General features: G+C 32.7%; 1 protein-coding gene across 1 annotated transcript; it reads left to right on the top strand.

Annotated features, from left to right (window-relative positions):
• Positions 1 to 286: 286 nt before the first annotated feature.
• On the top strand, positions 287 to 8,886 carry LOC117102377 (putative protein 2). Its single transcript, XM_033242637.1, has 5 exons — positions 287 to 432; positions 1,590 to 1,690; positions 2,507 to 2,594; positions 4,633 to 4,755; positions 5,447 to 8,886. Exons 1-5 carry the CDS (start codon positions 364 to 366, stop codon positions 5,570 to 5,572), a joined length of 507 nt encoding a protein of 168 aa, XP_033098528.1. The 5' UTR covers positions 287 to 363; the 3' UTR covers positions 5,573 to 8,886.
• The last annotated feature ends 3,842 nt before the right edge of the window (positions 8,887 to 12,728 follow it).

Raw genomic sequence — 12,728 nt, forward strand, 5'->3', positions numbered from 1 at the left:
CGTATACTGTATCCACCACAAAAAAGGTAATATTGGCGTCAAATTAATAAGAGTCCGAACATCTGTGTATAACCTGGGTTTTTAGTATTGGGAATGTAATAGAAAACATTATGAAGCGAAACACTGCCAAAATAATTCTACTTGTGACAGAGTACGTGTGTCAAATACACCAAATTATTTATATTATGATTTATTTTTGAAAGTGTTAACGTTCTTCATTAATTTATTTTTCAGATTCTATAAAAAAAAAAGTTTTCGTCTTTGTCAACAGAGGGCGATGTTTGGATTTTTATGACCGAGGAGCTGAGAGAGAGAAAAGACAACAAAGTCCCGTGATTTGTCACATCATACAGCTCAGAAGCAATGGGACTTCAAACTACTTTTAAATTATTTATTATATTAGTGTTACTTGGAATATCAAGTAATGTCAAGGTAAAAAATAGATTAGTCTCAGATTCAGATTCATTACCCTTTGATATTAGAATTTATCTCATGGTGGAGCCTAAGCACCGGCTAGTAGTAGGGGCCTAAAAGGTAAGCCCATCTCAGCTTAGGCGGTCGTACACCGCCAAGGACTGGCCCCCTGTGTGTTGGCCTAGGATAGGTATCGTAGGTAGGCCAGAAACAACCGGGTTAGGATAAAATATTACAATTAATTTTTTTTTTTATTCAGGTTAGTAATTCTAACGACATGCTGTAGTAGTGCATTAGTATTTCAATATTTTCACAAAATTGCCTTCCATCAGCATTCCACTGCCTTTTTTATATATTATTATACTTCCTACTAGCCTTGGCTAGCCTAGGGCCAGGCGTAGTACTACTAGGCCTAAGCCAGATCTAACTAGGGGCCCACTACTACTACTAGGCTAGGCCTAGATTAATTAGTAAAAAACAGCGACCGCAAAAGAAGATTATAAGAGACTAGAGATGAATAAAACCAACTGTATATCATTGTTTATATTTATAAGTACCGTAGTTTAAGTCAAAATTTATTTGCTGCTTGTCTTCTTTTCTTTTTGTAAGGCGCATTATTGAGGCTTTTTGCGGAATGTGCTATAAAAGTATGGAATTATTATTAATTGTAAATAAACATTTATAAAGAAATGCTTCTGTCTTCATTGTGTTATTTATTCATTTTAACACTGTATACATTGTATTTAAAACCATGTTGCTCAAGGTGTTTCATTACATACTCCCTCTTAAGCGCAACAGCGCTTATTCGAGAGCGGCGCTTAGCGAAAAAAATCGAGTTTGGTGCAACACTTATTTGAGAGCAGCGATAATTTGAGGGCAGTGCTTATTTGAGCATTTACGGTAATACAGGAATATGGATTTTTAATTTCTGATGTGTAGGGCCTAAATTTAATTGCTCTCTCTATATAGTGAGAAAAATAAACACTGGCTGTACTAAGTACTACTGACAATATGGGCAATTTTTCAACAGGCTGTTAAAACTCTGTAGTGGTATAATTATATAGGCCTAAAATACAGTAAACTTAGACCCAGAATGACCCAGATCAAAATGACCAGAATTGAAATGACACCAGATAAATTTTGTGAAAATTTTAAATCATTCTTATTTATTTCAGGCGCAGTTTGAAGATGTACGGTGCAAATGTGTCTGTCCACCAAGCTTTCATTCCAATCACACAGTTGATGTTAAAGTTGTAAATGTTGAACCTGAAGATTGGTAAATTATTCTAATCATATATTTTTATGATGGGTCATACGTAGACTTAGGCCTAGAAAAAAACTTTCCACCCCACCCCCACCCTTCCCCTGCCAGAGGACACAATGAAATGATAAAAATATTGCACTGTTGGGGATAGACAAATAACATTGGGAGTTGCAGTGATGATGTCACAATTGACTTTCTCATTATGAGGCTTAGGAAATGAAGTTATTTTCAGTTGTGAGAAGAAATCCTGCAACACTGACAGGAATTTAACCCTGGGATTGGAAGGCAAGCATCTTAACCATCAAGCTATCCCACACACAGAGCCGGCTCTAGGATAAAATTTATGGGGGGGCTAAGATGTCCAACTGGGGAGAGGAGCTAAGTATTTATGGGTGTAACTATAGTGCGCAGCGTTATCTGAGGGCCGAAGGCCCGTGTCAGGGGTGGGTATAGGAGGGGATGTCCCCTCCTCCCAAAACAAATAAAAAAAAAAAAATTGGGACTTCTAGATGGCCGGAAAGAGCTGGGATGGGAAAACTAGGCCTATTTTTTGTTTTCTTTTGGTCCGACTGCCCGACGAGCTTTGGCCGATGGGGGGGCTTCCCTCCCCCCTCCTGGCGCCACCACTGCCCACACACCACCCTACACTGCGCATGAGCCTTGTTGTACATAGGACCAACAGCGTAAAAGTGTCTTCTGAAACATGCAATCTGCTCAGCTTGATGATTAACCAAAGATAACGAACTCCATGCTTCAGCACACACAGCATATTGTACGGTAGTGTATTATACTGTATGTGTTTAACTAGTGTTCTTCTGTTTTTTTTAGTACCTGTGTAAATATAATGCATAGAGACATTACAGATTGTGCAAGTTGCGAGTGCAAACATGAAAACAGAAACACCATAACGATAGAGGTATGTTAATGTTTTGTACCCTCAGATATTCTCTGCAAAACATCTGTGTTCAGTATACTGATAAATGTCAGTGGTAGCATTGAAGACTACAGCTACACCATATGATGAAATTATTATTATTATTTAAAATTTAATATTTTCCTTTCCTTTCTTTTATTCACATAAAAACCAATAGGGAAACAACACAAACAAAAACACAATTCCCACCGAAATCCTCATATTGATAAAATGAAGATCATGCCTTCTCCACAAGAAGAGAATGCATGATCTTCGATTTAAATGTAGCAAGATTATCCTGAAAGATATCAATATCATTACTATTTAGGTTAAAAATATATGGTAATCTATGAAAAATTCCTCACCTCGTACAATTGACATGGATAAACGGAACAAGCAGTAAATTTCTGTTATGTGTACAACCCGGGACATTGAAACTTAATAAAGAAATAAGTGAACAATCATAAACAGAATTTAAAACATAGAAAAATATCATATACCTGTAAAAGACTTTCCTGCGATTACTAATAGAATCAATCGAAATAGGAAAATTAGAACAAGTATGTAATAAAAATCTCAGAAACTTTCTTTGAACTACATCGATGCAATGGGCCTGACTTGGAGAAATTGAAGAAAAATTTACAGAACAATATTCAAGGTTAGAGCGAACGATTGTTTTGTACAACGACAAGAGTACCTGTACCATTATTCATTTTATTCTATATATATTAATGCTTGCGGTACACCACATATGTTGTTATGAAAAGAACTGATGTTTGTTGAGAATGTCTCAACATTTTGATTGAATATTTTAATCGTCTTCAGGAGAATAATATCTGCAGAGAATCTAATATTTATTCTCCCATGCAAAATACAAAAAAAAAAATCATATTTTGAAACTAACTTGCTCATTTTGAAGTAACATAAGAATTGTGAACTTGAAGAAATTAGTATATTTAATAATGTTTACTCATAATTTTACATTGGAAAATGATAAATACGCTTCTAGTCACTGGAAGTGTTTTATTATTTTAATTATCATTTATCCAGTATAAAGATTAGGGAACACATTTAAATTCAATACTTTCTGTGCTGAAGTTAATAATTTGTAAAATATCAATCCAGAAAAAATGTAAACACAACACACTAAAAACAAGAAAAGTACTAAAATTTATTTTTGTTTTGCTAATAAAATGGCAATCAAATAAATCAGTGCTTTGAAAGACACATTCACAGTTTTTCCTCTTTCGTGTGGGTTAACCACCTTTATTCATTTCAGTATTGTTTTTCATATTTTTCATTTTATAAGAATACAATATTTGCACCATGTCCCTGCGGACTTGCGTTCATCATTTACATTAAACAACTAATACAGATATTTGCAAATTTGTACAAGCCAATAACCAAGAATAACAACATGAATTGACCTACAGTATTATGTGACTATCATTGTTGCGCTTTTTTATTTATTTTTAAAAATTCTTTTTTTAAAAAATTTATTCACATTCACAGTTTTTGTCTATTTGTTTGCTGTTGATCTTATTAGCTTAATATAGATAATAAAACCAGTGAAAAAATTTCAAGTTGTCTTTAGAATTCTTAATCTGGCCAAAATAGCATTATTGGAATGAAAGACTCTTTTCAAAATATATTCATAAATATTCTTAACTTTAACGTTATGTCCATAATTTGATAGCTTTTCTATTTCATAAATCAAAATATATATATATATATATCCATACAGACGATGAATTGTCTTGTGGGAAGAACTTAATGGTTAGCATTATTGTTTTACTTGCAAGCTTTTAGAAAAGCCAGCAGTTTGTTTACTGGAAGAAGATTGGCCTATGCTACCTAGGCCTAATCAGTGGATTAAACTACTACACAACTTTGCTTCTTGGATGTTTATGTTTACCAGTAAAATTGACGGCCAAATCAGCAATGGAAGAACACGACAAATGCTTTTATATGTACTTGTAATTGTACTACTTTGCTTATAATTTATATATATATATAAAATATTTTGCTGATTGTCTGTTAGGTTGTGGTAATCTTCATCCTAGCGCTGTTAGGTGTACTGCTCGTCTACATGATAGTGCTGATAATAAATGACCCATCCATCCTCAAAACTGCACCAGACCAGCCTCAGTTTCACCTCTACCAGGTAAATCAAAAAGGGCCTTATTGGGCTAGGCTAGGGTTAAGCTAGGCCAGGCAAGGTACTGTACATGTAGGTTGGGCAAGTGAAGGCTAGCCCTAGGTAGAATACAAAATATGTGTACTGCATGCTGACACAATAAAAGCTACATGATTCCAGTTAGTAAAAGAATTTTTTTGGATTTGTTGTCTACTCCAGTTTTGTGATTCGATTCCTGCTTAATATAATATATAATATGATACTTTATTCATGTAATACCCCATAATTTTAGTAGAAAATTAGTTATTAATAAGACTTCCCAGAAGGTAGTGTGCCTCATTTCTGGCTTTTGATGAAACACATTATACAGTAATGGGGAGGGCCTAATCACCTTATTCATTTAACTTTCTCCAAGTCCAAGTAGCTTTACTGCATAGAAATCATCTACTGTACAGTATTCCAGAATCTAAATCTGCCCCTGTTAATGTGCCGTTGCTCTGGTGTGTAACTTAAATACATGAAACATATGATGCTGTAATGAAACTGATTCAATTAATTAAACATTATACTGTATAGAGCATTTGGGTTAAAGAGCACAAGCATAATCAACTCAAAATGTCTGAAATTCCAGGGGCAGCTTTATTTTCTGAAATAAAAAAAAACAAAAAAAAAAACATATTACTTGAATAGCAAATTACAACATAATTATTTCCCATAGGGTGCAAGGCCAAAAGAATCAACTGCCAGTTACTTAGAACGAATGGAATCAGCACAGAAGAGATGGAAGAGGCAGGTGAAGGAGCAACGCCAGAACATTTATCAAAGACACAACCTTCTCAGTTAACTTAACAATTAAATCAATTTCTATTAATTAATATTGCTGATTAATTTGGGTTTTTCTTTTCTTCTTTTTTTTGTTAGCCACCAGCTTAATGAAAATAAATGTTTTTTTCATGGGTTGGCTTTAAAGGTGTTAATTTAAAACAGCTTTACTCAAATATTTGGCTGACAACCAAAATTGACATCCTGCCATTTACTGTAGCTACGTCTTACTTCTCAGATGTTGGTCCACACTATAATGTTGCGAGTTTTGGGTGGGGGTTTAAAAAATCCATTTGGTTCACAAAAGAACTGCGGTTAAATGGGTAGAATTAGGGGTTTCAAAATATTTTTTAAATAAGTACTTTAAGATGTTTTCCACAAATGATCGAAAAACAGTAATCGGCAATTCCTACTCTGATTGGGCAACCTGTATTGCACAAGTTCTACTGTAAAATTCCAACTTATTTCTATACATACATACATATATATATATATATATATATATATATATATTTTCTGTATATCCATTAAAAAAGTCCCGACTTCCACATTCATGTAGTTAGAAATGACATAAGGAACTTGATAAGCAAAATAAAGTACCTCTAGCTTCTTCCTGTATCAGGAACACTCTTTGGAAGACTCCTGTCTGATACTTTACAAATTTAGCCCAATTCCTATGTAGTCTTGCAAGCAGTGATTCTATCGTACATTACAAGATCAATTGTAAATGCTTGCCCTATTAATTAATAGGGTATTCAATAAAAAACAAGAAAACATGTGCCATGTAAGTAAGTGTGGCAATAACCATATCTTTTCTAATTTATATTGCCAAAATATTTTATGATAACAGCACATCAACAAATAATGATAACTGTGCATCAGAAGGTTTTGTACAATTTTTGTATACAACTTTTTTTTTTCCGATTGACCAAATTTTGGGTCACAGCAAATGCAATAGCTTGAGAATTTTTTGATATGTTGTACAACTAATTTTTCTAAGACTCAAAAAGAGTGTTTGACAAAAAACTTGATAACGGTAAATGAGATACAGATTTTTGAATATTAAAAAAACTGGGAGAAAGGGGGCGTAACCACCCATAGTGCAACATCCTAGTCTTCAGGTAGTTATAAAACAAGAATAGATAATGCAGGGGGTTCTTAAGGTCTATTTTCCAATATTTGTTTTATATGATGAACATAATAAAAAGTTTTATATAGTAGGGGTTAAGTGTAGGAGAATAACCCATTGCTGTACTCACAGCTTCGTTGTGCTGAATTGCGTATGGGTGTGGTCTTGTCGTAAAGAAGTGCTTATACTGTAGTAGTTTCATGTTCACATCATTCTACAATTACAGGGGCTGAAATGTACTATAATTTCCAGTTTTTTGGACAATAAAGAAATCTGTATCTGTACTCATATCTCTCCCCCCCCCTAATTTTCCAAAAGATGCAATGGGTTTTTAAAGTGTACATGAGCCAGACATGTACACTGGACCTCCATTTTATACCCTTATCCAAGAAGACTTGGTTGTATTTCTGCCATGAGGAGTGGCTCAAACCAGCGTCGATGTGAAATGCTGTAGTTAGAGGCGCTGTTGCCTTATCGCTCAGCCACTCGACTAGAATCCTAACTGATGGCCCACTTTTGTTAAAAACAGAAAAATGTTTAATGTGTTAGTATGAGATTGGCATTTTCATAGGTCTAAACTGACATAAAATCCTTAAAATTGTCCTTAAAATTTGGTGTCTCATCTCTAACCATAGAGGGGCCGGGGGGATATGAGCTCTTATTCCTGTTTCCAGAGTGTTAAAAACATGACAACAGTGCAAGCCTAGTTGTGTGCAGCTTGATCAGCACCAGACTAGTTTCATTCCAAAATCATTTATATCAACATTCCCTAAACTAGGATATGCGTTCCAAATTCAAGATGCCCCAAAAACCACAAAGGGCCCTGACATTTTGAGAAGTTACCTTCTGTTTGATCTTATACTCAAGTTATTGAACCAATTAATAACAAAATATTGTAATGGAAACAGATTGTACATCATATTGCATTCTCTGCAACTTGCAAAATTTGCCAACTTATTTAAAGCAAAACATACTGATACTTCCCACTTATTGGACTATGATTTTGAACGTTTTGTTCTGATAATTGTGTTGACTTGAGAACTCAAATAATCTGGTCGCTTTCAGTGTTGACTCAAGTTGATATTTTGAAAAACGTCTGTTTTTGTATCTCATTGTACTTCGCACACGAAACACCGGAAGCCCAAAAAATTATGACTTGATCTAAAGACTATCCTAAATATATTTAATGCCATAATTTTGCACAAAAAATGTTTTGTCTTTTAAGGTTGAGCTTAAAATTTAACATTTTAAAAACGTTTCAAAGTTGCTGAGATGCGTATTGACTCTCACGTCTGTTCCAGTTGTGTTTTTTAAATAAATGTGTATACAATGTACGGTATTTCAGTGACGTTCAAAATGCTTATGGTGAAATTAGCTTAGTCTTTGGAATAGGGTATCCATCCAAGTGGTTGGTAGTAAATGGATTGGACACAGTTAAATATTTGAAATATTTATTAAATCCAGTTTAAAGGTTTGTGGAACGTTCATTGTTGTAATTATTGTTATTGCTATTATTGATAATAATATATTTTTTTTTATATACTATACTATATATATAAATATATATATTTATATTGTATATATATATATATATATGTATATATATATTTATTTATTATCGTTAATGTGTCTTTTGTACTAATGTGTAATGTATTATAGTTTCAATATTTTATCAGATTTTATCTTCATTCCAATGTGTGTCAATCCGAAACAAATGTCATGATTAGAAATGTATTTCCAAACTAAACATTTGATGGGCCTATACTGTATTGCAAATTATTTGAAACTTAGGTTATGAATTGAATTTTCAAGCGTATTTGGCATGAAACAACAATGTTTTCTTCATACTTTAAGTGCAATAGTAAGGTTTAAAAATAATCAAGAACATGATGTTTCTATGTATAAAAAATGATTAGTAATTACCTCATGTTCTTGGATCAGGTTAAATGTGAATTAGAAGTGAATTCTGCAGAAAGGCAACACCATTTATAAGCTAGTTTAATCCTACAATTGATGACGTAGATATAAAAAGTGATATGCATTGACAAACTTCCATAATATGTTTTAACAGTTAAACTGATTTAGGGACAATGAGAGGTACTGTAGCAGTTTATGTACTTTGTTATCGGATTGTATAAAGTTTACCTTAACTTGGAGTAGAGCGAGTGATACGTACATACAATAAATTTGGCAAATTTGTAGCATTACTTTCAATTCTGATATTTTTCTTTTGAAGTAATTCTTGGCTGATTTTTGGAGATTGTATGGGTCATGTCTGGCTCTCAACGACAATATAACAATTGCTGTGTAAGAAGCTCATCTAACCATAGAGGTATCTTGAGGCTACTGTAAAGGTGGTACTTTTTGTATTAAGTATAAGGATACTGGTAGAAATTGTGAGTGACTAAGTTGTTGTCAGTGGATAAATTATTATGTTGGACCGAAAGTGAGGAGCACTTCAAAATGACTATCTTGAACTCTTCTGAACATATCTATAAGAAGTAAGAAAATGGAGGTTGATGCTGAGGCTGAGGCAAAACTCACTTCGAAAGTAAGTACAATTTTAAATAGAATAACTATACTGTTTAAATGAAAAAAAAAATGAAGATGTCTTTGGAATAGGTCAGATCGCAGATAAAAAATAAATCCAAATCTAGGACCTCTTGGCAAGTTATGACGAAATACCTGAAAGTAGTACCTTAAAGAAGTCAAATCGTATATGTTAATGTGATTTCATATTGAGTAGAACAGAACTTAATTACATGTGAACTTTATGAACTTTGAGTTAAGGGTCGTTGTATGTAGGCCAACTGTTATTATGCACTGTCTAGATTTTATCAAATTTTCTTCGACAAACGGTTGTATTTCCATATAATTATAATTATAATGTGCCTATATCATGGTCATGATGTGGTGTTATAATGTAGGCCTGCGTGTGCTTCTGTTTCGTACGAGTCTAACATGTAATCACAGCTGACCGAGCCATCACGTTTTCATTCCACAGATCAAATGAATGTTAAATTCGGTATGCCTTACAAGACTAATAATACAAAGCACCCCTTAGAAATGGTAGAGTCAATGTTACAGAACCCTTTCAAATGTTTAAAAACTCCAGGATCAACAGTTTGTTAAATGTTTTAGCGCCCTTTGATTGTTTATTGCTAGTACTGCTTTTTAGATTTTTTTTTTATACATAAGTGACCTCTTTTATTTCTTCAGCCTCTAAGGTCACTTATTCAAGTTCCTCTAAATTCCTCTAAAGTATACATTTTAAAATAATTTATAAATAATGATGTCCTTTACGTATTACATGGTATTTCCACAAAAAAAGGTTTCTATAAATAAATAACTAATCTTAATACATTTCCTTTTACAAAAACAAAATGTATTTCTGATTCTTTTTTCACATTTATTAGATTTTACAGTGATACCTCTTAGTAATACAATATCAAGAGACATCACTTCCAAATCGAATAAAATAAAATTCCAAAATGTATTCATCGTTTTAAAAAGTTAAATATGTACTTATGCTTTTCTTTCGTATAACAACATTTATCTGATTTTAGAGTATCAATCGATCAATGATAGAATATCACTAATACAACAAGGTCTCGAAAGCTCCGATGAGGGCAGTATAATAGAGGCAGTAGAGTACATTGGCCCTAAAAGCTAAAAAGCTCAATCAATCAACTGTGTATTAGAGCTCCTCTTCGGAGCTTACATGATCTATTAGTCATTTAGCCGAGTGTTTTTAGAGCTTCTCATCCGAGTTAATACAAATAAATATAATTAGCCCTAACGGCTGCCCTTACGCAAAAAGAATGAAAAAAAAAGATATATTAATCAATCAGCCGGGTATTCCTAGAACTAATCAATCAGACGAGTGTTTCTAGTAATAATAATTATAATAATAATAAAAATAATTGGCCCTAATACGGTAACAGAAAATCACCGCAACAAAGAAATAACCGCAAACAACAAAGAAACAGACAGACAACAAATTACAAACAAATCAAATCACCGATGTGTGCCCCGATTTCTGTTGAATTATATTAATATTAATTATTTAATATAGAATTTGCCCGCTTTGCAACTCTTATTTAATTGAAGATAAATTTCATTGTTTATGATGCATTATGTTTTGTTTAATAGACTAAGATTGTTTAAATAGACTAGATTTTTCAAGATCTTACTAGTACTATTTCACTGATGATCCATTCCTTAGTTTTTTTATTTGCGTAATCCTGCTAACAGACAGGCATACAGAGAGGGGTGATTACATAATAACCTCCTTTTCGGAGGTAAAAACACAACAAAATACAGAAAGACAGCTCACGAGTCTACCAAGCATACAATTTGTTTTACTTTATTACACTTTCTTTACTTGATTACTGTATCTTGTTACTGTTTAATGTGTTATTAAAATAACATATAAATAGATAAAGATGATAGACACTGATGCTGGTAATATTAACTTGTCACGTTAGTGCTGGAAAATGTAGATTTTGAGAAGATTATAGCACCTACAGTAGCAAGTTGAAACTTGACCTTCGTATCGCGTTGGATTGCTGCTACCAGTATATATATATATTTTTTTAAATTCTTTTCTTTGTTCAACAGAGCACGCACAAAGTATTCTTTGTGTTTAACTCTAACTGGAAGTCTTCTGGACTCGATAGCCAAATCGATATATAAATTATATTAGTGTGTGTGTCTATGCATGTATGTATTGTGTGTGTATGTATGTATATGTATGCATGTGTGTATATATATATATATATATATATATATGTATATATGTATATATATGTGTGTATATATATATTTGTGTGTATGTGTATATGTATGTGTGTGTGTATAAGTGTATGTATTAACCTACTTACTTATATTATTAGTATTAGTATTTATTTTTACCTCTATTACTATTTTTGTAAACCCTTAAAAAAAAAATATATATTTCGTTCTACCGCAGTATTTTCTTATTATATTTTATCACAGTAATTAAGTTTTTACTGATTTTGTTATTGTTGCACGTCTTTACGGCTGTGCCTCTGTTATAAAAGAGAAGCAATAAAGTTACTTACTAAGTTACTTACTTACTTACTTACTACTGGAGATTTTGCATTTGAAAGCCCATGTCGGTTTGAATCAACGCTATGTTTGAGAGGTTTAACATAAAAAATCCATGTCATTGAATCAAATACGTATGCTATAGTGAAAGGCATACTGTAATTCCCCCAAAGTAACATTTCTTTTAAAGACCAATTCGTTACTCCTTCCTTATTCCCCTGAAGGCATTAGTGAGGTGGCCACTATTTAACAACAACAAATCTCCTGGTATTGACGGATTTCATACTAAAGTTATTTTACTTTGAATTGAATAATCAGCTTAATTATAAACAGTAATTAACATTGTGTGGTTTCACGTGTGTTTCCGAACGATAATAAATAATATAGGTAACGGACCATGTGTGGACTCCAGAAAAACATCGGAGAAAACCAATATTTCGACATATCCTATAGGTCTTTATCAAGGTACATGAAGAAAACTAGCAAAAGTTTGTAGGCCTAACACTTAACCACTATGTAGTTGGAAAAATTAAGTAATAAACAATGCGGAATATAATAATGATAATGATAATAATAATAATAATAATAATAATAATAATAATAATAATAATAATAATAATAATAATAATCATAATAATCATAATAATAATAATAATAAACAATGTAAATCAGGTATTGGCCTACACCCTAAAAACTGTTTGTAATGAGAAGGGAGATATTATAGACGTTCCCACCGTAGTCGGCATATCCTGTTGGTATTCGACCAGTTTATCGAAATCCAGTTTGCTGAAACCCATGAGTGCACTGTAAAAAAAATCTGTAATTTTACAGAGAAAATTCGTCTGTAATTTGTTTTTACAGGTTTTTGCTCTTAAAAAAACATAAAAAATTTTAATTTTACATATTTGTGCGTATTTTAACAGGTTGTATCAGGTGGTGGGGTCAACATTCCTCCCCCGGGAAAATTTTGATTTCTAGA

The sequence above is a fragment of the Anneissia japonica genome, unplaced genomic scaffold (genome assembly GCF_011630105.1).
Source record: "Anneissia japonica isolate Jap-2015-1 unplaced genomic scaffold, ASM1163010v1 scaffold288037_len161832_cov179, whole genome shotgun sequence".
NCBI lineage: Eukaryota > Metazoa > Echinodermata > Crinoidea > Comatulida > Comatulidae > Anneissia > Anneissia japonica.